Source organism: Monodelphis domestica, chromosome 2, assembly GCF_027887165.1.
Source record: "Monodelphis domestica isolate mMonDom1 chromosome 2, mMonDom1.pri, whole genome shotgun sequence".
Taxonomy (NCBI): domain Eukaryota; kingdom Metazoa; phylum Chordata; class Mammalia; order Didelphimorphia; family Didelphidae; genus Monodelphis; species Monodelphis domestica.
In genome coordinates this window covers 173,427,164-173,453,175 of record NC_077228.1, presented here as the reverse complement: position 1 = coordinate 173,453,175, position 26,012 = coordinate 173,427,164, and the positions used below count along the sequence as shown (strand labels likewise).

The window sequence follows — 26,012 nt, the reverse complement described above, 5'->3', positions numbered from 1 at the left end:
GGGGTAAGATGGGGGTGCAGGGTCTCTGGGGGGGTTGGGCATAGCACCCAGTCTCTGGGAGGATGGGACATGGCACACAATCTCTAAAGGGTTCATCATCACTAGTCTAAAAGAAAGATAGATATTGCTACAAAAAATTGTCATTCAAACATCCTGGAGAAATTATGTTGTTTACATTCTTCTGTTGCCTAGCAGGTGGGGCATTTCTGGGGAACTAAACACACTCATGCTGTACAATTCCTAAAAACTGAGTCCTGATCAATCTGGGATTTAGGAGAGCAGCTGGCTCAAAGCCCTTTTTTAGATGTTCTATAATTTTTAATTTTCCAATGTGCCCTTGTTACAAACTATTTATTTGCTTATCACTTTTATACTCAGTTATTTTAGACAGTATTGAGTATTCCTGCCTGCTACTTCTATGACAAATGACTAGTTCTCACTGAAATATAGTCACCTCTTGAAAAGAAGTGTGACTAATGGTTAATGGGTTATCATCATTCAGTTGTTTTGGTTGTGTCAACTCTTTCTGTCCTCTGTTTGCAAAGATACTGGAGGGTTTTATCATTTCCTCCTGCAATTCCTTTTACAGATGAAGAGATTGAGACAAATAGAGTTAGGTGACATGCCCAAGGTCACACAGCTAGCAAGTATCTGAGGCCAGAATTAAACTCAGAAGATTTTCAGATTCCAAGCCCAGTGTGCTAGCCACAGTACCATCTATCTAGCTGCCCTGGGTGGGTACTCAGAGTTATAGTCTAATTGACTATAAATCTTCATACCCCTTGACAAATGAGTCAGGTGCTGACCCCTAGAGAGAGACTACACCAATCAAATTAATTGAATAATTATGTAGCATATCCCCTGGGCTTACTTTCCAAACTCCCACTCTCACTGGCAAGTTGGATCCCTAGAGAGGGACTGACTGCTTTTCCCCTCAAGGTTCTAGGAGTAAACCAGAGGAGTTTTGATTTTAATGACTGCCTTTTGTGTTCCTGGCACATGGTAGAGACTTAATAAATGTTAATTGACTGACTTTCTCTTTATCAAATGATCAAAGGTTTTGGGGTTGGGAAAGGACCTTAGGACCATCTATCTATTCCTACCCTCTAATTTTATTTAATTAATTTATTTCTTTAAAAATGAGTTTTATTGGGAGGAGGGAAAAAAAAGAAAAGGCTGGAGAAAAAAACTGTAGAGGCAGGAAGGAGACTATTGCAATTGTCTAGACAAGAGGTAATAAGATAATAATGTAGGATCATAGATTTCAAGCTCTTTTTAAATTAGGATAGCAGAAGCAAAAATAAGGGGAAGGCAATAGACTTGAGAGATGTCCCAGAAATGGAGTTGATAGGAATTGGGAAATGTTTGGCTATACTGTTTAAAAAAAAAAAAGATCAGCAACAAATCTTCTGAGCAAACTGACTTTATTGTGAGAGGTGCACATCCTAACAGGCAGGGTCTACAGATGAACCCAGCATGGTCTGAGACACTGATCATTACAGCTGACAGATAATTATAGGTAAAAAATATTGCAGTTAGAGATTTTTATGTCATCACTTTCTTTCTAAAAGGGTTGGAAGGTACAGGTCTTTTCTCAGGTGCTCACTTGCAGAGATCTGTGGCAGGATATACCATATATGGACAATCTGAGAATAGTAAAGTCACAAAAATGTCAGTCCTACACATCTCGCACTAGCCAGTTTCTGTACTAGGTCTTGTGATGTAATTTTATAGTCATCTTGTAATATTTTCCAGGATGTCATGACAAGACAGCTGGTGCTGTCACTGGACAATGAAGCAATACGGTAACCTATGCTTAGTTTGTACAGCCCGCCCTTCCTCTCAGGGACAGAAGGTTCCTAATGTAGGGTTAACATACACTTAATACTGAATTATCTATTTTTATCATTTGCTTCTATGATTTATATCAACTTTCATAGTTATTCAATCAACTAATAACTGCAACTATTACCTACTATTAAATCAGCAATTACAGCTTTACCAGATTAATTAACAAAAATGATCAGAAACCAATTAATTGCCATTTTTTTCTTTATATTTTACATTCTGGCTTCTGACCTTATCGTATAATTGAAGTTGCTCTCTCCAAAATGACCAGCAACCTCTTAAATTCCAAATAACTCTTCATCCTTCTTGATCTCCTTGTTGCATTGAACACTGTTGATCCCCTCTCTTCCTAGATTCTCTCTTCTCCTTGGGTTTTCCTATTACTACATCCTCCTGGTTTTCCTCCTAATTTTCTGACCAATCTTCTCAGTCTCCTTTACTATATCATCATTCATATCGTCACCACTAATTAATATTAAATACCCTAAAACTCTGTCCCTGGCCCTCTTTTTCTTTCTGTACTTTCTACCAATGATCTAATCAACTCCCATGAGTTTAATTATCTCAGAACAGATGACTCTCAGATGCAGAGCTAGATAGATGCTGCCAGGCTCTTTCCTAAGCTCCAGTCCCAGATCATTACTTGAACATTTTGAAATGGATGGATTGTAGGAATCTCAAATTCAGCACTTCAAAAATAGAACTTTTCTTTTCCTCCAAACCCTCCACTCTACCAAACTTCATTTCCTTCAGCCTCCTAGGTTGGAAAACTCTGTGTCATGTTCAACTTCTCCCTTACCCTCACCCCACATTCCCAGTAAGCTGCCAGAGCTCGTCCTTTCTCCCTCTAAACAGATTTCATATCTGCCCCACTCTCTTCATTCATACCACTACCACGTCTGTTCAGAATTTCACCACTATTTGCCTAGACAATTCTAATGTTCTCCCAATTGGTCTTCCTGACTTCTCTCTCCTTACTTCAATCCATCTTTTACATACCTGTCAGAGTGATTTTTCCTAATCAAAAACTTCAGTTCCCTAATTCTAAAAGCTCCAGGTGCTTCCTCTAACATAAACCAAAACCTGATACTGATAGATGGCTCAGTGGGTAGAGAGCCAGAACTGGAGTCAGGAGGACCCAAGTTCAAGTCTGATCTCAGATACTTCCTAGCTGTGTGACCCTAGGCAAGTCATTTAACCCCAACTGCCTAGCCCTTACCACTTTTCTGCCTTGGAACCAATTCTATCTCTAACCATTTGTAGACAAATAAACCATAACTTTGCATATTGACCCTTCACAGACAAGTCTAGGTGACTCTGTGGGTAGAACACTCAAGCAAAAATTAGTAAAATCACAGTTGACTCAGATATTCACTAGCTTTGTAACCCTGAACAAGTCACTTAACCTCTCTCTACCTCAATATACTCATTTTTAAAATGGGGATAATAATAATGGCATCTACTTACCAGGATTGTTGTGAAGATAAAATGAGATAATATTTGTAAAATGTTATGTAAACCTTAAAGTGCTATATAAATGCTAGCTACTTAAAGCCCTTCACAACTTGAATCTAACTTGTCTTTCCAGTCTGATTATATTCTATTCCATTCCTTCATCTGGACAGCTAGGTGGCATAGTTGATAGAGGGCCAGGACGGGAATCAGGAAGATCTGAGTTTAAACTCAGCCTCAGACACTTGATGCTTGTGTGACCCTGGGCCAGTCACATACCCTGTTTGCCTCAGTTTCTTCATCTGTAAAATAAGCTGGAGAAGGAAATGGCAAACCACTTATCTTTTCCAACATGACTTCAAATGTGGGGTCATGAAGAATCAAACACGATTGGAACAACTGCCTCTTCTACAGTCCAAGCAACCTGGCCTTCTCTGTTCTTCACCCATTGCAGGTCATCTTCACTTTTCCTGTCTCTGGCTATCTTCCATGTCTGAAATTCACTCCCTTCTGTTTCTCACTTCTGCCAAATAGAATCTCTCACTTTTTTCCAGATGCAGCTCAAGCATCACTTGCTTCATGAAACCTTTCTGATACTCCAACTTCTGGAACCTTCTCTGACCAAATTATAATTATTTTCTATTATATATATAGTTTTTTTTACATATATGTAGACATTGCTTCCCCAGCAGAACATAAGTTCCCCGACAGCAGAAAACATTTCATTTTTTAGTCTTTATATCCCTAAACATCACTGTACCTAGCATATAGTGGCCAATTAGCTGATTGATTGATTGATATGAGGGATGAAGGAAAAGAGTCAAAGATAATTCCAAAATTTCAAACATGGGGAACTGGACAAATGATAGTGTTATAGACAGAAATAGTTTCTTCTCCATATCCATCTTTCTTGATGTTTCTGTAAAATTCAACACCAAAGTGGGAAAAAAAGATTAAAAAAATAAATACATTCTGAGTTTGAGGGAGGGATGGGGAGCAGGATGGGACAGTGTAGTTAACTATATATGTGTGTGTATGTGTGTGTGTATAAACCTCAGATTTTTCTTCCCAAAGCCTGCTACTTCCATCACTCTGAAATACCTTTATCTGATCCCATTTTCCTATTATTCCATCTCAGTCTGTCTTTCTCTAACTCTCTGTCCATCTCTCTGTATGTGTCTCTGTCTTTCAGTCTCTCTGTGTCTCTGTCCATATATGTGTTGCTGTCTCTCTTTTTCTCTCTGTCCTACTAGACTTAATTTTTATCTTCACCCATGATTTCCAGGCCTTCCACCCCTTCACTGGTTCCCAAACTATCATTTCTGTTTGGTTATATTTTTTTCCCTTCTCAGTCTAGAACTTTTAGTGAACCATTTCAACTATAAGTTTTCCTCTACTCTCAGATTCCTGGTTCTTTTGTCTTTTGCCTTGCTAAGCCCCATCTACTCCTACCATGTGACTCCTCTGCTCCCATGAGCATGCTGCTGAACAAAATTGTAGAGGTCACACACAATATTGTGTCATTGACTAGATCAACTACAATTTTATGTTGTTGCTGTTATTGGATTATTTTCAGTTATGTACAACTCTTCATTGATCCCATTTGAGGTTTTTTGGCAAAGATACTACAATGGCTTACTATTTCCTTCTCTAGCTCATTTTTTTACCGAAAAGGAAACTGAGGCAAATAGGGTTACATGACTTACCTAGGATCACATAGTAAGTGTCTGAGGCCAGATATGACTCAGGAAAATGAGTCTTCTTGCTTTCAGGCCCAATACTCTATCCACTGTACCACCCAGCTGCATAATGATTTTATGTTATCTTATACCATTTGAGCCCTCACTACAAGGCAATCCTTTGATTGCCTTCATTGATTCCCTATCCCACTCACCATAGAATCTGTTCCAAAATTTCTCTTCTCTCTTCAAGTATTCCACATCATTGCCACCCTCTCAGCCAAGAAAATTGAATCCACTTTTCTTCTCTCTTCCTTGTCTCAAAATCCCTTGACATCATCCCCTACCACGTCCCCCCTTATTCCAGTCTCTCTTGAAGAAAGGGCCTTTTTCCTTGACTAGGCCCATCCCTACACATATACTCTTGATCCTATCCCATCTTTCCCAGCAGATAGCCCTTATTATCTTCTCTATATATAATCTTCAGTTTCTCCCTATCTACTGATTTCTTCATTACAGCCTACAAGAACCCCCAGGTTTTCCCTATTCTTAAAAACACTCTCAATAGATCTTATTTTTCCCTTTAACTAGCATCCTATATTTCTCCTTCCTTTTTCAAACAAACGATAAAAAACGCTTTCTATACTTGGTGCCATCAGTCCCTCTACTCTTACATAGATTTTACATATACACACACACAGAGGTATATATATGCTATATATGCATATATGTATATGTGTTTGTATATATGTGTGTGACAGCTAGGTGGCACAGTAGACAAATTACCAGCCCTGGAGCCAAGAAGACTTATCTTCCGGGGTTCAAATCTGTTCTCAGACACTTACTAGATGTGAGATGCTAGAAAGGCCTCAGTTTCCTCATCTGTACAAAGGGATAAAGAAGGAAATGGCAAGCCACTCCAATATCTTTGAAAAGAAAACTCCAAATGGGGTCACAAAGAGTCAGAAATAACTAAAAACAATTGAACAACATATAGTTCCCCCCATTAGAATATAATCCACTTGAAATAGAAACTCTTTTCATTTTTATTTGTACCCCTAGCACCCCACACAGTGAGTGTCTAATAAATGCTTGATTAGAGAGTAAGTCACTGAATGAGTAGGTGGGTGAGTGCTTGGGGAGGTAAATAATTGCTATGGCAGTTCAATTCCTAAGCAATTGACTGAATTTGTGCACTCGAAAGCTCCTCCTCCCTTCCTTCCCAGGTTACTACTACTGTATCCTGGTTCATCATTCTACCTCTCCTACCTTTGGAGGCTTTTTGACTCTTCTTCCTCCCTGACAATTCTCCAAGATTCAAGCCCTGCTCTTTGTACTCTTTACCAACTTCAACTATCACTTCCATGTGGATGACTTCCAAATCGATGTCCATATGTCTGTCTAGAAAATCTTTCCTAAATCATTGTCATGCCACTACTGCCCACAGGACTCATTTCTATCTTCTTTGACAATTTCAGTACCTGGCTTGAATTCCTTCTTTTCCCCCTATGATTCCGACACCTATACTGACAATGAATTGGGATCCTTGATTTCACAGCTCCTTACCTGCTTTGACTCTGAATCATAGAGGTATGATACCCATGATCAACTGGCACTGCTTCCCCTCTCCAACGTCCCTAACAAGCGATGGTTACCCATTTAACTCTATTGACTTCTTTCTTCCCTCCACATTAGTCACACATCCTGAATCTCCTCACATTTCGCTTCTCTGCCCCAGAGATATCAAGCATGGAGACCCCCTATTCCAACCACAACTTTCTAATTTCTTCATTCCCCATATTTACAAAACTAATCCTTTGCTCTCTTTCAAACCTCTGATCACCCAATCTCTTTCCCTTCTTTAGATGCATTAACCACACACTCAGCTTCACTGGGCTCTCTACCTATCCTTAACCCCATACAAATCACTTCAATAATAATCTCACCACCAATTAAATGTCTTTGCCTCATTGACCTTTAATTGACTGCCATTCCAGTCTCCAACCTTAGATCACGTCCAGGGTTTCTCCACCTTCTCCATTCCAACTCTCAAACCATAGAATGTTTCTAGAGGAAGATAGAGTTATGCCTACCTACTATACTACAAATTCATCCTACCTCCACATGGGCCATTCTCACTGCCAAACAATCCTTTTATTTATCTCTTGTAAATGTAAACTATTGCTATTGCCCTTAGAGTATCACTATTACACAAAGCCAAAAACATCAGGATGCGCTCCTTGTTCCCACCTAAACTTATTCCTCTCTCTACATCTAGCCCTTCATCCTTCCATCCAGTCTCAGAGGAAGGAAGAAACATCTCTTCTCTAAATAACTAGGTCCACAATCCCCTCCCTTTCCAAATCCTTTGACTGCCAGACTAATCTTAAATGATGATAGTAATAATAGCAATTGCTATTTATATAAGACTAGCAGGCTGATCTTTTAAAAATTCTTTCCAGGCAGTGTGACATAGTAGGGAGTCCTGGGATTGGAACCAGAAGAGACCAATGTTCAATTGGCTCCAGAACACGCCAATTGTGTGACTGTAGGCAAGCCTCACTTTGTCCATCTATAAAATGGAGATAATACCTCTAGTACCTAACCTTACAGGTTGTTGTAAGGATCAAATAATGTGTGTAAATTGCTTTATGAAACTTAAAGTGCTAAAAATTATAAGCTATAATAACTGCTCAAAAACTTTCATTGACTCCTCATTTCCAAATTGTCTGAACTCCCACTTGCCTCCCTCAGTCATCTGCCATCAGGCCTCCTACTCAACCCAACCAACTTCACAGGTTCACGCAAAAACTACAATTTATATAATTTTTAATATAATTTTTTTAAGCCTTACCTTCCATATTAGAATCAATACTGTGTGTTGGTTCCAAGACAGAGGAGCAGTAAGAAGGGATAATGGGAGTTAAGTGACTTGCCTAGGGTCATACAAATAGGAAGTGTCTAAGGTCGTATTTGAACCCAGGACCTCCCAAGTCCAGACCTAACTCTCTATCCATGTGTTACTAGCTGCTCTCTATTCTATTTGTTTCTGTGTTTTCTCTCCTCAGACTAAATTATAACCTCCTTGAAAACAAGGGCCAGGCCACAAACTTCTACCTTCTCCATAATCCCTTCTATCCAGTAAGTGCTCTATAAATTGGTGATTGATTTCTGAGTAGCTAAAAGCCAGAGATAAGAGACCACTGTGTCACGGGAGGAGGATTGTGTGTCTAGAATAAATAAAGCTGGAATGCTAAAAACATGGAAGCTAGTTGATGGACATAGGAGTGGGGAGGAGAACTATGTCTGGGATGGTCAGTGTAAGGGTTAAATTAAGGAGTTTGACAAAGTGAGGACAGCAGTTTAACAGAAACTGTTTAATTTAAGAAAGAAGTACAGATAGAAAAGAGGAAGGAGAAATTATTAATCTTATACCCTATAAATATACCTAAAATTCCTAATACTACCTAAAATTACCTCTTAACTATCTTCTGAGGACAGTTTCTTCTGCCTGGAATACCAAGCCTATCTAACCTTCTCTAAATTATTCACAAACTACCTAATTCCCTAAAACAATAGATAGCCACCATTCACTGACTCCTTCAATCAGTTTTCTATAGCAACCCAACTGACAGTAGCCAACTGCCAGCAGATCCTTGCCTCAGAGACAGACCTCCTGCTCTCTAGAGATCCCAAAGGCAAAAGACCTCCTTCCTTCATCAGCTGCTTCCTTTATCTCCTCACTGACCAACTGTCTCCCCTAACTTCCTGTCCAAGGGCAGGCTACTTCCTCTCCTCAGTCCTGGTCTCCCTGGTAATGGAATCTTTAGTTCTGCCTCACTCACTGTCAGTTCTGATCTACTTAGAAATTCTGCTCTCTAGCCTTTTAAGGAGACAGAGGAAGAGATTAAGAAAATCTCTTTAACAGCAGTTTTCCAGCAAACAAAAGTCTCTTTGATGGAGGACAAATGTCAGAGTCAGAGGGCAAATGTCAAGTGTGTAAGTGGGAAAGGGAAAAGGGAATTTTGGGACGAGGAAAGAATGCTGGGAGATGAAGTCCAAAGGAGAGAAAATTTCTTCTTATACACAAGAATAGGAGGTATGCCAGGATAAAATGGGATGGATTAAAAGGGGAGAAAGGGACAGCTAGGTGGCTCAATGGATAGAATGCTAGACCTGAAGTTGGAAGGAGCTGGGTTCAAACATGGCCTTAGATACATCCTAGCTTTGTGACCCTGGGTGAGTCACTTAAATCAAATTACCTAACCTATACCACTCTTCTAACTTGGAACCTATGGGTTCTAAGATAGAAGCTAAGAAGGGGGAGTATGGATAAAAAAGGGGGGATGAATAAATGTGAGGAATAGAAATGTGTCAGGAAGAGGGTGAGTGTCAACACAAAGAATGAATGTAGAGGTGAGGAATCTGTGTCAGGAACTGAGAGATAAGTGTCAGGTGTAAAGATAAGTGTCAGGAATGAGGGATAAGTATGGAGTAGGGAGATAATTGTCAGGAACGGAGGATAAGTATCCAGGATGAGGGGCAAGAGCTGAGTAAAGAAATAATTGTCAGGAATTGGAGATAACATCCATCAGGAATGTAGTTAAGTATCAGAGATGTGGAGATGGGTAAGGAAGGAGTAGGGAAGAGAGGATAAAGAGAAGAAAGCAGTGAAGATATGTGTCCAAAATGGGAGATGTTAGAAATGGAGAGACAAGTGTTTGAGAAAGATAATAAATTTCAAGGATAAGAAAAATATACGAAATTGAGGAACAAAGATCAAAAGTGAAGTGGTCAGAGTTAGGGTCAGGGAAGAAGTATCAAGAATAGCAAGTCTTTTTCAAGTTTTAGGGGGACCAGAGAGGCAGCATATATGGCATAGTGGGTCAAGTCAGGTTTGGAGTCAGGCAGATTTCTTAGATAGGGTTGCATGCCATGAGTCAGTTAAACTTTTTTTTTTAAACCCTTACTTTCCATCTTAGAATCTGTATTGGTTCTAAGGCAGAAGAGTGGTAAGGGCTAGGCAATGGGGGTCAAGTGACTTGCTCAGGGTCACACAGCTGGGAAGTGTCTGAGGCCAGGTTTGAACCCAGGACCTCCCATCTCTAGGCCTGGCTCTCAATCCACTGAGCTACCCAGCTTCCCCCTAAACCTTTTTTCCTAAAAAATCCAGAAAACCTAAAAATGAAAAACAAAAAAACAAAAAACCACCTCTGACACTTACTAGCTACTTTACCCTGGGCAGGTTATTTACTCAATAGCTGCTTCAAGTCACTTCCTCTGACTTCTAAATCATAGGATGCTTTTTGCTTTGATGAAGAGAGTTTCCATGTTGAGAATCCCAGAGTCCCCCCCACCCCCCATTGATGAAAATACTTTTCCTTTAATATGTGTTAGAGGAGTTTGCTGGGGATGTGGCTTATACATATAAGATGGAAAAGGTATCAAGGATGGGGCATATATCAGGGGGACGTAGATAGGTCTCAGGTGTCCAAGAATCAATGTCAGATCTGAGAGAATACTAGACTAAGTGCTGAAATTAAATGCTGGGTCTCAGAATTAAGTGACTAATGGGGTACAGCTACAACATTGTCTCAAGGCAAAAAAAAGAAGTGGAAGAGATCTGGGGATAATTGTTATCTAAGACTTTGACAGGTCATTCTAGGCATCCTCCTACCTCTGTTCCCATTCCTGATCTAGAAGACCCCACTGCATCTCACTTAAAAGTATAGATCTTTGGAAAGAAAGGGGAATAATGGAGGATTGGTGTCCTTGCAGTTAGGAATGGAGAATGGAAGTGGGACAATTGTTTCAGAGATGGGAAAAGTAAGCATGGCTTCTTGGCTCTATCACTAACTCTATGGGCCTATATTAGCTCATCTGTTAAATGGGGATAATGCTGGCCATGCCCAATTCCCAGGATGGTTTGTGGGAACTAAATGAGAGCAGATAATAAAAGTGTTTGGGGAAATATGAAGTGCTATGAGAGAAATGCAAGAGCTTCTCTCCATTTAGGGCATAAAATGTAAGCTATTAAGGTAAGGAATTGTTTCATTTTGCTTTACATCTTTGTATTTATTCCCTAGCCCAGAGAATAGTGCCTGACATAGTAAATCCTTAATAAATGTTGGTTGAAAGAATCAATGAATGAATAAATGTCTCACCTTAGAGCCTAAGGCAATTGCTAAAATCAGAACTTCTGATTCCTTCTTCAACTCTTGACCAATCCATCAATCAATCTATATTTATTAAGCACCTACTATGTGCTAGACACTGATCTCTCCAATGATCCTTCAGTTTCTTATCTCTCAGAGCTCCCTCCTTGGTTCTGTGTTCAGGAATTCAGGAACCTTAATGATGAGAGGAGTTGAACCAAGAGGAAGTAGGGAGATTTAATGAGAGACACAGGCGTACCAGGGTGAGAAGGGGTTTAGACTCCAAGTCCAGCTTTTATTGCAGAATGGAAGGGAAAGAGGGGTGAGGCAGAAGCCCTTGCTGGGGTCCTTACTAGACCAGGGGGCAGAGGGTTTCCCCCCCAAGTTTTTTTTTTGTCCCTACTTCACTGGGGACAGAAGGTTCAAGAATGAATTGATGCTGCTGGCACCCAAGATGCCACAAGTCATCAATGCCTCCCAACCCAGAGCAATGCCAGAGGACAAGCCCCAGAGACTGCTTCTGCTTAAGAAGACTAAGGAAAGGAGGGGAGGAGGTAGACAGGGGGGCAGAGGGGAAGGGACCCTGAGACACTCCACAGGGGGTCCCCTGGATATCTCACCCTTCCCCAGTTCATTAGGGATGGGAAGAACAGTCCATGGGAAGGAGGAAAAGGTGAGAAAGAGCAGGGCCTGGAAGAAGGCTGGAGCCTCAAGAACGAAGTTCAAGGCCAGAATGCCTCAGTGTGATGGGGAGGGGAAGGTTCCGCAGGAGAAAGAAGGGCTGCTAGCCACTGCTTTGCTGCTCCTGCTGGCGTATGAGGTTGGCGATGGGGCAGGTGATCCCACCTATCAAGGTCCAATATTCATCAAAGCTGATGCGCCCATCGTGGTTGGCATCCAGGTTCTGAATGAGCTTGTCAGCTGCCTTCCGGTTGCTGGTGTCCTGGGAGGGAAGCAATGGTCAGTAAGGCCAGGGAGGAGTCAGTGGTAAAGGATGCCTGAGGATTGGGGGCAGGCTGGGCAGCCAAGAGTCAGGGCCCAGGGCTGGAGGCAGGGGGATTTAGGGGGAAGAGGACACGGGTTCAAACTCCACCTCTTAACATTTACTATCTGCATGCCCTGGACAGAGATCCCTCCTTGAGCCTCAGTTTCCTTCTCTGTAAAATGGGAGGGCTAGATGCAAGAATCTTGAGGGTCCCTTCCAGCTCTTAAATCTCAGACTAGGACCCAATTAAGAAGGCAAGTCACCACCTCCCACCTCCTCCCTCCCCCCTTTCCCCCTTAGACATTTCAAAACAAAAGAAGGTCTGTCCAGCAGCTCCACCCCAGGCCTCCCGGGCATGCAGCCCACGGCCCAGTGGGAAATTTCCCTCCGGGTGGAGGTGGGGGTCTGGAAAGGGGTCCAATCCCTTACTGTCAGCATGTGGTTGAGTTCTTTCTGCAGCATTTTCCGAAAACTGCTTTTGCTGATCTTGTTCCGAACCAGACTGTGCTTGGATACGTATTTGTAGAAGTTGGCCACCAGGACTTGGATTGCCTGCTCCAGCTCTGTGTAACATTCCTCGGCCATCTCACCTGCTCAGGGCTCTTAAGGAAAGCAGCGGGCATTAAGGAAAGGAATTCTGCCCCAGCCCTCCCCCTGGGAGACGGAAGAGGTAAGAGAGAGCTCCTCCTCGGGCCCTGGGAAAAGAGGGGAGGCTGGGTGTAGGGGCTCCGATCTGGAATGAGAGTTATGGAGCTCCCCCATTCCAGGTGTTTCCACCCTCCAACCGCCCGGACAGGTTCTCCTGGTCCCTCCCCAGCCTCAGGCCCAAGGCTAGGAGCACAGCAGAACCCCAACTGGGAGAGAGAGAGGCTTCCGTGGGAAGAGAGACGGATTCTAATTGCCAGCCCCTCCCAACCCCACACCCTGGGCCCTCCCACCCACACCTTAGGTGAAAGGGGGGGCAGATACTGAGAGACCCTCTCCCCACTTTTCTTCCAGCCCAAACTCCGAGTGGAATAACTTTCCCAACCTGCACACACCTTCCAGGATTAATAGAGACCCTCTCTTCCCCTCGTCCTATCCAGAGTGGAACAATCTCCCCCAAACTCTACACACACACATACCCCGGGAGCCACTGGGGCAAAGTGCCCAAGAGTTGTGGCCACAGCTGCAGCCACCAGCAGCTGGATCTCTAAGGCCTTTCCAGCCAGACAGGCCCCACACCCCATTGTACCCCATGGCCCAGGCTCACGGAAGGGGTGCCCCCCCGCCGCATACCTGAGCAGCAATCCCCGACAAGTGGTTTTCCGATCTCTTCGAGAAGACCTCCAGCAACGAGAGCCTTCCTATCCTTCGGAAACCCCCTCCAAGCCTGCCCAGGCTCCCGACTCCCCGCCCAGGCCCTAGTTCTGGGAATCCTCCTGTTACTCGAAACGGAGCCAAGCTCTTTCTTTCTCCAGACCCAATCCCTCGGCTCCTGGGCTGGGCACACCCTGCGTTGGCCACTGGGCTCTTCCAGCTGTTCTAGGACATCACTCAAGCCATCACAATTCTGCTCCCTCCCCACAGCCCAGAGTGCAGGATATACGCACTTCCCAACATAATAGAGCCTCCTGAATAACAGGATGTGAGGGAAGGTGTAGTGAGTGGGGGACAGAGGGGGGCAGGCAGGATCTGCTCCATGATTCACCACCACCCATGCCCAAGTTAATCCAAGCCCGAATAACAAATAACAAGGCGCTTTGGCTAGATTAGCTCCTTTGAGCCCCACCACAAACCTCTGAGGAAGAGACTACCATCATTTTTTTACAAATGAGGATACTGAGGCAAAGAAAGGTGAAAGGTCTTGTATGGGGTTAAACAGTGACTGTTGGGGCAGGATTTGAATTCAGATCTTCCTCACTCCCAAGTCCAACACTCTACCCACCTCTCTGTTACTCTGAAGGAAATAATAATTATTAACAGTAATAACTGCAACTACTCCTATTTCTATAGCACTCAAAGGTTTATACAGTGCTTTCCTCATAACTGGTCTTATGCAAATTCCCATTTAGACTCCTATTTTTCACTTCCCTGTTATATATTGTCTCCTCCTGTTAGAATGCAAGCTCCCTAAGGGCACAGACCGCCTTTCTTTATGTCTATGTTTATATGCACATAATAAACATTTAATAAAGGCTTGTTGCCTGCCTGCAAGTGTTGTTATTCCCCTTTTACAGCTAAGGAAACTGAGGAATAGAGAAGGTAAGTAATTTGTCCAGTCATATCTAATATACATTAAAGCTTTTAATTTCTACTCCTTTCTTCTCATTCTAGATGAGTAAGAAGGTAAAGACTAGGGGCAGCCAGGTGGTTCAGTAGATAGAAAGCCAGGCCTGGAAATGGGAGGTCCTGGGTTCAAATGTGGCCTCAGACACTTCCTAGCTGTGTGACTCCAGGCAAGTCATTGGAACCAATACTTAGAATCCATTCTAAGACCAAAGGTAAGGGTTTAAAAAAAAAAAGTACTAACTAGTAGATCCAGGATACCCTAGCTCCAGAGCCATCTAGGTCCATTCTTACCTGCTACCCCTTCTCCAAGGTCTGCCTGAAATAAGCTAGATGACACCAGTTTCCAGATGCTCTGATCAGGACCTTTCCGGTGCTTCCTGAACGTCTATGTACTAATGAAGCCCTCTTCCTGGCCCTCATGCCTGCTTTTAGATAATCAAATCACCATTACTGTCCAGTCTAAGCCTGTTGATTTGCTCCCAATGCTTGGTAGGGAGAAAAATAGGGCTTTGAGCTAGGATGAAAGCTCAGAGTTGTAAAGCTCTCCTGGAATCTTCACTCTCCTCCAGCCCGTGTGCCTCACACATTCCTGCTTCCTTGGTTTTCCTTATGCCAACAGCAACCATTTTTTCCCATCTAAAACTTGGGACACAAAATCTGACAGAAGATATGTTGCAGAACCCTCTATGATCTCATCAGTTCCCATGAGTTCGATGATTATCTCTATACCGATGATTCCCAGATCTTTATTTCCAGCCCTAGTCTCCTGATCTCCAGGATCATATCATTAACTGCCAATTAGACATTTCCAATTATATGTCCTGTAAATATCCTGGACTCAACACATTTTTAACACAGCAGTCAATATTTTGAATTCAACATGTCCAAAACAGAACTAAATTATCTTTAAAAAAAAAAAACTCACCCCTCATACTAACTTTCATATTTCTATAAAAGTCACCATCATCTTCACTACCCAAGTTGGCAGCTTCTAAGCCATCATCAACCTGATTGCCTGATTCAGTCTCTATAGCAACTGATTTGCCAGAGTTTATGGATTCTACCTTTACACCTCTCACATCTGTCCCTTTCCCTCCATTCATACCACAACCACCATGATCACCTCTCATCTGGACTAATGAAATTAGCCTCCTGACTAATATATTTCCTTATCCAAATTTTTCTCTCTCTTCAATTCATCCTTCACATAATTGCCAAAGATATATTGCTAAAAGATCAGTCATTTCCTTGCTTAAAAAGCTCCAGTGGAGAGGGCAGCTAGGTGACTCAGTGGATTGAGAGCTAGGTCCAGAGACAGTAAGATCCCGGGTTCAAATTTGGCCTCAGACATTTCCTAGCTGTGTGATCCTGGGCAAGACACTTAACTTTCATTGCTTCACTCTTACTGCTCTTCTGCTTCAGAACCAATACACACAATATTGATTATAAGAGAGAAGGTAAAGGTTTAAAAAAGAAGAAAAAAAGCTCCAGTGGCTCCCTATTGCCTTTAGAGGGGAAAAAACAAACTCCTCTTAATGCTCTCCACAATCTGGTGCTAGCCTGCTTTTTCAACCTTATTACACATCATTCCCCTTTACGAATTCTTGCTCTTTTTCACACACAACATTCTATATGTCATTTCCCACCTCTATTCTTTGCCTAGGTTATCCCCTATGCCTAGAATGCCCTCTCTTTTCACCTCCAACTTTTAGAATCCTTAACTCCCTTCAGAGTACATCTACAAGCCCTTTCCTGATCTTCCCCTAGCTGCTAAGGTTCAATCCATTCAGTTGTGTACAATTCTTAATAACCCCATTTGAGATTGTCTAGGCAAAGATACTGAAGTGGTTTGCCATTTTCTTCTCCAGCTCATTTTACAAATGAGGGAACTGAGGCAAACAGGTTAAAGTATCTTACCCAGAGACACATAGCTAGTAAGTGTCAGAGCTAGATTTCAACTTAGAAAGATGAATCTTCCTGACTATCTACTGTGCCACCTAGCTAGCCCTCTAACTGCTAATGCTACCTCCCAAATGAATTTTTATTTACTTTGTACATCTTATTATATCCCTGTAGAAGATCGCCAACATTTAGCATGGTACCTAGCACATAACAAATAAATATCTCATGTTTGTTAATTGATTGATTAAAAGTAAATATGGGGGGGGGGTTGCCAGCTAGGTAGTTCAGTGGATTGAGAGCCAGGCCCAGAGGCGGGGAGTTTCTGGGTTCAAATCTGGTCTCAGACGATCACTAGCTGTATGACCCTGGGCAAGTCACTTAACCCTCATTGCCTAGCCTTTACCACTTTTCTGCCTTGAAACCAATGCATGGTATTGATTCTACAACAGAAGGTAAGGGTTTTTTTAAATAAATAATTTTTTAAAGTTAATATGCTTTCTTTTCTTGAAATTGAGCCTGTCCAGGAAATGGAGGATGTATATAGTCAAGATAATCCTCAAGCCATTCTCCTAGACTGGTATCTCCTAACCCTTAGCCTTTTTTTCCCCCCTACCTGAATACCACCCCAACCCACAGTGATCCTGTTTCCCCTGTTCTGAACTCCTGTGGTATTTCTTTTCCAGGACACTGTTCCTACCTTAGTAAGTTAACAACGTACACTGTCTTGTCTCCCCAGCTAGGTCAGAAACTCCTTGAAAGCAGGAACTGTGATGTTGTATTCCTCAGGTTAGCACAGTGCCCCCATAAAGAAGTGTTAAATAGATAATTATGCCCCTGCCCCCCATTCCCCTCTCCCATCCAAATCCTGACCACCAGTGTTCCAGGTCCTAGGTAGGCATTCTGGGACCTGGCAAGAGCTTATGGGACCAATGCTTAAGTGGCTTTTAAGGAAGAAGATGTAGGGGGAAAGGGGGGGAAGGAAAGGGCAGGCAGGGGCTTTCCTACATCCATTAGGATCTTATTTTTCTTGGAGCAGAGAATGTGAAACTAGAAATCTTAGAGATCAACTCATCCAACCCACCTATTTATAGATAATTGTAGGTAATTGAGGCCCAGAGAAGAGTTAAGTAAATCACCCAATAGTCACACAAATGAAGAACCATAGAACGAAGATTTGAAGTCAGATACTCTGACCTGCTCCTTCCATTATACCTTTACTACCTCCATCAAGCTTCAGCTCAGATGCCCCTTCTTCCATAAAGTTTTTTTCTGATCCTTGCAGTCAGAAACAACTGTCCTTCCTTTGACACGTGTTCTTATCATGTTACAGTAGTTAACAAATTCATATGGTCATGTGTCATCCCTCCTCCTAGACTGGAACCCTGAGGTCAGGAACCTTGGCTTACTCATCTTTGTAATATACTCACACATGCCCCTACCCCCAAACAAATAGAATAGAATAAAAATAAATGTTGCAAAAAATTAAACTGAATTGGTTTGGTCACTGCCACCTCTTTGGCTAGGAACCCCTCTTCCTCCATTTTCTTCCTTAGCACACTGACCTGAATTGCAATTCCCGGACCCTGAACAAATGCCTCACTTTACTGAACACCCACAAATTCTTAGGTGCTGAATTCATAGTAGGAAAAGAAGATGAATGTGAAGAAAGATGGATGTAGGTTATGGGGTACAGAGGGTACTGGAGGGGAATAGGAAGAGTTCAGTGTGTGACAGGAAAATCTCAAAGGACATTTTCATTGTTTGTCCTTCTGAAAAGACAGAGATCAGCCTAGCCTGTGCCTCTTGGAGCATAATCCTGAGGCCTTTGGAAGTTGTGCCTTCCTCAGGAGGGTTGAGGGCCAAGCCTGTTCCCCAAAGGGACTAAGGATTAGGGTGAAGCAGGTAATCACCACGTGAGAAAAACTTAAATCCCACTGGATGGGTATCCCAGGCTTCAGAGAACATCCCACCTTTATTATGGAGCTAAGTGCCTAAAAGAAGAGACAGAGAAAGAGGAGCTGGGGGGAGGGTTGGAGGGGGCACACTAGTTTATCCCATGGCATCCCTCTGTTTCATCCACTCCCCACCCTACTCCATCTACTTTCCAACCACCCTTTCCTTCCTGATGGTATTTTTTTAAGCAGAAGAATCTTGCTCTGTTCTTCCCAAGGCTGCCCAGCAACAGAGCTAAAGGAAGGCAAGAATTGTGGGGAGGAGGAGAGGTGCTGAAAAATCTGGTTCTTCTGTCTCCACTTGGTCCCTGAGCAATGCTAGGAAGCCATTTTCCTAGGGTTGCCCCCTCTTTATGCCTCAATTCTCAAGCACTGCTCACATCATCCACCCCAATCTACTCCACCCTTCTGCTTCTTGTGTGAGATGGGCATCCCAAGAGATACCATCTGAAAAAGATGCCTAGAGATCCTCAGAGAGCAGAGACACATGCAAGGCATCATTACCTTCTCTTTTCCCCTGGGGATGGCAGACTGGCTTTGCCACTCAGCCCATCCCTAACCACCCCCGTTCACCCAGCCCACAGCCTCCCTCTCCCATTCCTCTGCCTCCCCAGCTTTAAGGATTGACCCCACCCTCCTGCTGGTTCCACCCCCTTCTGGGGAGTCCTAAAGCTGAGCAGGTCAGGGAAGAGGATGTCCAGGTTATTCATAGAACCTGGGGGAGGATATGCAGAGGGTGGATCCAGCATGGACTTTGCTATTTGCTGGGGTCTCCAATGTTTACTCAGATAGAAGAGGAAACAGAAAAAGTGTCCAGTGGTAGTAGGGCAGGACAATGTAGAGTTTAGGAATAGATAATCCTTTTCCCAATTCAGCAATCTCTCAACATGGACAGAGAAGCCTGAGGAAAAGATCTCTCATCTGGGGTCTCTCAACCCCTCAAGACAGGCATTGCCTTCTCCTAGACTGATTCACCTGTGTGCAATGAGCTACCCCTGGCCCCTCTCCTGCCCCTCCTACCAGGTTTACTGCCCCACCCCAAGGCTTGCTGACTTCCAAAAATTACCCCCACACACACCATCTCTCTGAAACTCCTCCTAATCCCCTAATCTCTTTCCCTCCCTTCCCTTCTTACCTGGCTAGGCTCTTGCCAGCTGCACTCTTGACCCTTGGGCCCCTTCCCACTCCACCCAGAAACATCCGTTTTCAACAATGCCCCTAACTTGCTCCTCCAAACACTATCTCACCTTTACTCCCCACCATTCAGTCCTTCCCTCCTACCTTTGCCAGCTCACTTCATTCACTCACCTCTCTAAAACACCTGTGGCACATTTAGAGGTGCCTTGACCTGCCCTGCTATAGGCCCCTCCTCTCCCCTAGCCACTCCACCCTTACTCAATTTTCACTCTAAGTCTTGAAGTCAAATTCTTCTCAATTCCTCCAAGAACTGGGATGTGCCCTCTGGCCCCTGCCCTTCTCAGACCCTAGTGTACTCCTACCACCAACTGGGACCTCCTCCTTCCACCTCCCACTCTGCCTACCTTGGTATTTCTGTCATTTAGTTCCTCATCCAGACACTATATAGTCCATTCATTCATTCATTCATTCTTTCTTTCTTTCTGAAAGGCTAACTTTCTATCTTGGTAACAATTCTATCTTAAACCCTTACTTTCTGTCTAAGAAACAACTCTTAGGAAAGAAGGGCTTGGCAAATGGAGTTAAGTGTGATTTGCCCAGTTAAGAAGTGTCTGAGGTCAGATTTGAACCCAGATCCTCCCAGCTCCAGGCCTGGCACCCTTAGCCACTGAGCCACATCAATGCCCCAAATCCCAGAGTCCCTCCATGACATCTAAGGTACCCCCAGGTCCTGCAGTGGATTGGGAGAGCATTATCTGGTGCTGAGCTGTACAGGTGTGTCCCCACCATGCAGAGTGATTCAAGCTGAGACTTGTTTCCTTCCCCAGGTGAAGAAGTCCTCGCTGTTCTTTCCCCCCTTTTCCCCCTAGCTATCCTGTTCTCTTGCATCTCCTCCTGTCGCCACTCCCTTCGGGTTTGCCTGCAGTAGGCCCTGCTCTTTGAATTCTGCTCATCTCAACCCAATAATTAGGTCCATAGCCTGGGAATTAGGGGGATTGTTGAAGGGGCAAGACTTGCTTTTATTGTATTTGTTCGTGCTTTTTCTCCACACACACACCCCCCCAGGAGTAGGCACTGAGGCCTCCTGATCCCTGACCCTGACTATTGAGGATGGATCTGGTCTGCCTGGGCATGGGGTCCTCCCACCTGCCTGCTCCTCCAATAACCTCGTCTCTGTCCCTTGGCAATGCCTCCCTTCTAGCCCCAAAGTGGCCCTCCCAAAATAAATGATTAACCAACTTCCCTCCAAGCTGGCTCCTCTCCCCCAACCTCAACCACCCAGCTCTCCCCTTAGCTGCTTCCTAACGCCTTCCCTTCTTTCTCTGCCCCCGGGATCTCCGAGTCTCACCTGCCTCCTCGAGTCCTCCTCCAGCGGGTCTCTCCGGCTTGGCTTCAGGTACTGACTGCCAAGTGGCTCCTAGACCTGCCCAGACTCCTCCCTGACTTCTTCCCCAAGTCTCCCCTGCCTCCCTCCCTGATTTGCCTGACTGAGCTGGCTGAGTGGGGATATAAAGAGACTTAGCTCAATCTTTACCTGGCCGTGGGGTTGGGCCCTTGTTAAAGAGACACACACACCTCCTTCCCCCACCCCTCCGAAAGGGTGTGCCAGAGAGGCTGGCTCTCCCCCAAAGTCCCCACCTTCTTAGTCCTTTTCCTGAAGTTACAGAGAAAGGGGCTGTCATCAGATGCCACCTGGTTCCCCTGGGTCAATGAGAGGACTAGTTTCAGGGGCTATAACTCACCCTTGCAGACAGACCAGTTAATATACCAGCCCTGCCCTGCCCAGCCCAGCCCAGCCTTGGGCAGGACAGGGACGGGGACTAGCCCTTACATTCCAAACTAAAGCTGAATTCCTTTAAGCCTTAGGCTTCCTGATTGTTTAGTCAGAGAGCAACGGAACCCCTGGAGCCTTACATTCTGGACCCAACTGGGGATCAACCTAGTCCCCATTTCTCAAAATCCAGGCCTTCCTTCCACCAAGGGGCCCAGGCATTCCCACCCCTTTCCAAGGCAATTCCTTCCTTTCCTTTATTGCTTCCCCTGGGAACCAAGCCATTGGGATAGGATAGCTAGGCTCCTTCACTCACCCTACCACACCTAGTCTCCCCAGGAACCAAGAAGAGTGAGTAGCTGTGGTATTTGAGGAAAGGTACCGTTTCTGGAGTTAGGAGACCTAGGCTCAAATCCCACTAACAAGCAGTGTGACCTTAGGTAAAATCAGTTAACAGCTCTGCATAGACTTTCTCATCTGCAAAATGGGAATAATAATACTTCTACTATCTACCTTGCAGGATTATTGGACCACATGAGATAGATAATGTGTGTAAGTGCTTTGTAAACTATAAAGCACTATATATGTATATACATGGATATATGTCTACATGCATAGATGGATATATGTGTATATTTGGGTGTGTTATTATCCAGGAAAACAGGCACTGCCAGATTATGCAGCAATATCCCCTCCACAAATATCATATAGAGGACTCTAAGGCAAAATAGGAAAGCGAGTATCCCACTGTCTAGTCCAGGAGCCATCCAGTTTAGCCTTAAAAGAATAAACTGATCATCGTCAACTTCTACCACTCACTACTCCTAGTTGTTACTAACACCCACAGCCCACCATGAGGCTTCAGGCCCACTCTTCCTCCAAGATGCCGAGGAGTTTTGAATCACACACCACCATATTTCTTTTATCTCTCTTTTTTTTATTAAATCAAATGATACAAAACAACCATCATTCTGAAATGCCCAAAGCACCAAGCCCCCTCACCCTCAAAATCACACCCTCTCTCATCCCAGCCCAAACACTGTCCCCTCTACTGTTTCCAAAGGGACAAAACCCTAAAAAGGGTAAGGTCCCTGAATTTATGGATGGAAGAGGAGAGAGAGGGGAAAGAGGAAAAGAGGAGAAAGAAAGGGACCTGTCTGGCTGGACAGTTATACTTCAGAATGGGGTGAGGGCCAGAAGTTCATTTAGCACCAAATATCCTGTCTCCTAGCCCCCAAGCCTTAATCCTCCCTTAATCAATTGAGGTCCAGGCAGGCCCCTTCTGAATGCCCTCTACACTCTAGTTCATGCCACCATTATCCCTACAAAGCTGACCCTCCACCTTGGTTCCCCTTCTATACCTCCTACTGTGTGGGGACCCCCCCAATTCCACCTCCCAAAACCTTATGAAGCCATTAGATGCTCCATTAGGAGAGGAAGGTATATGCAAAGCCTTGGGGAGAAGGTGGGGAACAGGGTGGGGAGTTAGGGAAGAAGAGAGAAACTTTATTTTTATGTTTACACAGTCTCTAGGGGGCCCCTTCCCAAGATTCTTGGGTAGTGCTGGGGGGGAGGCTCAGTTTCCCCTGTTCAAGTTTTCTAGTTTCACACTCTTGGCGGCTTCTCCGATTAGTTCCCAGAAACTCCCAAACTCTAACTTGGAGTCGTTGCAGCTGCTCAAGTTGGCGATTTTCTCATCCAGCCCACAGCTGCCCTGAGGAAAGATAGGGAGTGGAGCAAAGGGGAGACACCCACAACTCAGAAAGAGTCTCCATCCTAGCCTTCCCACCCCACCCCACCCCACCCCTCCAAAAAATAGACAGGGGCCCAATGGGGGGACCTTTTCCTCAACCTAGGGAGTAGCTAATCAACCAACAAATCCGAGGTCCTGCTACCTGGGGTTAGCTGGGCAAAAAGGAGAAAGAAGGATGGGGAAACTAAGGGACAGATATTCACAGGAACTCAGGGCTCAGATGCCTAGGATCTGTGCCTTCCATACCGGCATGAGATGGGGCAGCTGCTGGGTGACCAGATCCCGAAGCTCAGAAGGCGTCAGTGTCTCCTTCTTCCCTGCTTTTGAATACTGATGAAAATTTTTGATGAGGGTTTCGATGGCCCGTTCCACATCACTGAACTCTTGGGCATCCTTAGGATAGGGGCAGCAAAAACCAAAATCAAATAGGTGTTTTCCAACCCCAGAACCCAGGGTCACCACAGAGCATCCAATTTAGGGAGGGTGTTCTGGCTCTACCTGAAAATCTCTCTCACCCACCCTCCAGTGACATTATTCCTAATTTTAGACTTATCCATTGGTCCAAATATCTTTTTGCTCTGGAATTTACTCTTTAACTCTATCCATCTTCACTCTGCTTTTCCTTCTTTTGGATTCCCTGCTCCAAACCACAGAAACCTACCCAAAGGCTTCCCTACTTTACTGGGTGCCATTTTAGGAAATGCCAGCAAGGCAAGAGGGGAATACAATCCGCTTAGCCCCAGCTCCCCACCCCTCTTGGGTGTCCAGAATCATTCCCCATTTCCCCCCTTTCCCAGGTTTCCTCTTCTGCCCCTGACCAGACCCACCACGTGGAAAGCCTTGAGTAATATCAGTTGGGTAAACCTGCTTCTCCCCCCCCCCCCCACCTCCAACCATTCTCTCAGCCAGGGCAGGTCCCAGCACGTGGGTCCTGCCTGGCTCCATCTCAGAGGGAAGGCTCTCTAGTGACAGGCTACGTGGGAAAAAGAGAGCAGATTTCTTCCCTGTCTTTGGGAATTCTGAGCCAAGCTGAAGAGTACAGCAGAGAAAACGATGGAAAGAGGCAGAAGGAAATCCTAGAGAAGAGGATATAGGGATCAAGGGGGAAGTCTGGGAGTTAAAGGAGGGAAGCCTGGGAATCAAAGGAAGGGAGATTTTGTTTCAATGGAAGAGAGGAGGGAGGTCTCAGAGTCAGGGGCCAGGGAAAGGAGTGGGGGGGGGGACAAGAAAGGAATGTCAGAAAGGACAAGAAGAAACGGAATGGGGAAGAGAGGCAGTCGGAGGCTAGTGAAAGATTCTTGGACAGAAGGCAGGGGAATGAATGAACCAACCTCAGCATTTGCAGAATGACACTGTCCCATGATGACCTGGGTGAGTGAGGGGGCAGGGGGTCACTTCTTGGATATCTGGGCGAATTGTCCTATGGCGTGTCCCTGAGGGACCAGTGGTTCATCTTCTGCCTAGCAAATGTGAGAGATCTGATATGAGGGAGAAGCTGAGGATTCCATCTCCCCCACACCCCACCCACCCACATGACTTTGCCCCTCCCTCCAGGAAGCTGGACACAGGAGATGGGGGAGAGGGTTAGTGCTGGCTCTCCATCACTGCACCCCCATGTGCACCCTTAGGAAAGGAGGGAGTTTCTGTACCGGGATACCCTCCTCAGCCTTGATGCCCCCAGATCCTGTAATCCTGCCAAGGTGCCACCTCTATTTTCTCAGCCTGGTCACAAACATCCTAATTTATCCTGCCCTCAGAGCCAGGGCCCTCCAATGTTCCAGCCTCCTACTCTCACAGCCCCTTTCCCCCCAGACTTTGGAGGAGGCGAGGGGGTAATGGCATTAGTGTCCCTTCGAAGTTCTTCCCCAAGAGCAGTAGGAATGAAGAGCGTTATGAAGACCCCATTGTGTTAAGGCATGGGCTCACTTACCTGCTAGGGCTTCTGGGACAGAGACAGGAGGAGCTGGCTCACCTGGCCCAGCCCTTATACCTGGGGGAGTGGAAAGGAGGAGGAGAAGAAAAATGGTGGGGAGGAGGGAGCAAAGAGGGGGAAGGGTTTGCAGTTGGGTTATGCCAGCAGCAGCTGCTGTACAGGCCAGGCTCAGAGCCAGAGGGTCCGCCCCGCTGCCAGGAGGGAGGGACCCAGAAGTCTAGAACCAGACTAGGCAACCACCCCCACCCTCCTGACCCAGACAGGACCGAGAGAGAGGGAGCCTGGGAAACCCATTCAAAGAGTAATGGGCTATGGCGATGGGGAGGGGGGCTGGAAAGTAGAGTCCAAAGAGCAGCCAAGAAAGATTAGAGGAATGTCAGGGCCGGGGAACCAGGGAGACCATTGTTGGAAAGGGAGGTTGGGTAGGGGGAGGAATCCCAGGAAATAGGGAAGCTGGGAAAGGAGATGGTCAGTGACAGGTGGCATGGGGATGAGGAAGGGGTTTATGAGTTTGGCCTTCCCTCCTAGAGGCAGGATACAGGAAACAGGGGGAGGGTCGGAGGGAAGAGGGAGAGGGGCAGGGTACAAAGGGTTAGTTAGTGTAGGAAGCTGGGACTCTCTCTCCAGCCTTCCTCACTTGCTTGGGTCACTCTGCAGCTGATTCCTGACCCGCTGGACTGGGGAGGGGAGAGGAGTCACCCCAGGCTTTGCTGTACTTTCGAGAGCCCGCCCCCACATTGCATAAATTTGTACAGTCATCTTTTTTTTTTTTAATCTTATCCTGTGATTTCATTGGCGTAGGGCACTCCCAGTGAGGGGACTCCTGACATCTACAAATGAAACTGCTCTGACAAGAGCATTGAAAGTGCCAAATGATTTGCCCAGTACCAGGAGGGAATGATTTAAGAGTGTCCTGACTCTGAGGCTGCCTCTCAGTCCAGAATGAATGCCGGTTAAACTTTAATTGTCCCCACAGCAGCCCACCCCCATTTTCTTGGGGGGAGGATTCCAGGGTTGGTGAGTGGGAGCCATCTCCAGGGATACATTTTCAGACTTGACATGAATGGCCAATGTGAAAATTTGCATTCTGCTTGACTAGGCCTATTTATGAGGGCTGTTTTTAATTGTCCTATTGAAAGAGAGTAGGAGAGAGAGAGAGAGAGAGAGAGAGAGA

The 26,012-nt window shown here is 45.0% G+C and overlaps 2 protein-coding genes and 1 long non-coding RNA gene across 6 annotated transcripts; 1 reads left to right on the top strand and 2 right to left on the bottom strand.

The window, feature by feature from the left end:
- Positions 1-11,408: 11,408 nt before the first annotated feature.
- On the bottom strand, positions 11,409-21,240 carry S100A16 (S100 calcium binding protein A16). 4 transcript variants are annotated; one of them, XM_056816429.1, is made up of 4 exons: positions 20,730-21,000; positions 13,398-13,638; positions 12,549-12,721; positions 11,409-12,077 (listed from the first exon to the last, which is right to left on the bottom strand). In XM_056816429.1, the coding sequence occupies exons 3-4, from the start codon at positions 12,702-12,704 to the stop codon at positions 11,919-11,921; spliced, it is 315 nt and encodes a 104-aa protein (XP_056672407.1). In that variant the 5' UTR covers positions 12,705-12,721; positions 13,398-13,638; positions 20,730-21,000; the 3' UTR covers positions 11,409-11,918. The 4 variants fall into 4 exon arrangements, with proteins under 4 accessions (XP_056672407.1, XP_007481989.2, XP_007481988.2 ...); XM_007481927.3 differs by lacking the exons at positions 13,398-13,638; positions 20,730-21,000 and adding an exon at positions 21,124-21,240; XM_007481926.3 differs by lacking the exons at positions 13,398-13,638; positions 20,730-21,000 and adding an exon at positions 21,020-21,172.
- Positions 12,564-14,295, top strand: LOC130457197 (uncharacterized). The gene is made up of 2 exons (XR_008916306.1): positions 12,564-12,789; positions 13,119-14,295. It is a non-coding gene; the product is annotated as an uncharacterized LOC130457197 (long non-coding RNA).
- Positions 21,241-22,068: 828 nt separating the features above from the next.
- S100A14 (S100 calcium binding protein A14) lies at positions 22,069-25,481 on the bottom strand. The gene is made up of 4 exons (XM_003340210.4): positions 24,836-25,481; positions 24,237-24,365; positions 23,152-23,298; positions 22,069-22,866 (listed from the first exon to the last, which is right to left on the bottom strand). Exons 2-4 carry the CDS (start codon positions 24,264-24,266, stop codon positions 22,729-22,731), a joined length of 315 nt encoding a protein of 104 aa, XP_003340258.1. The 5' UTR covers positions 24,267-24,365; positions 24,836-25,481; the 3' UTR covers positions 22,069-22,728.
- Positions 25,482-26,012: the final 531 nt, after the last annotated feature.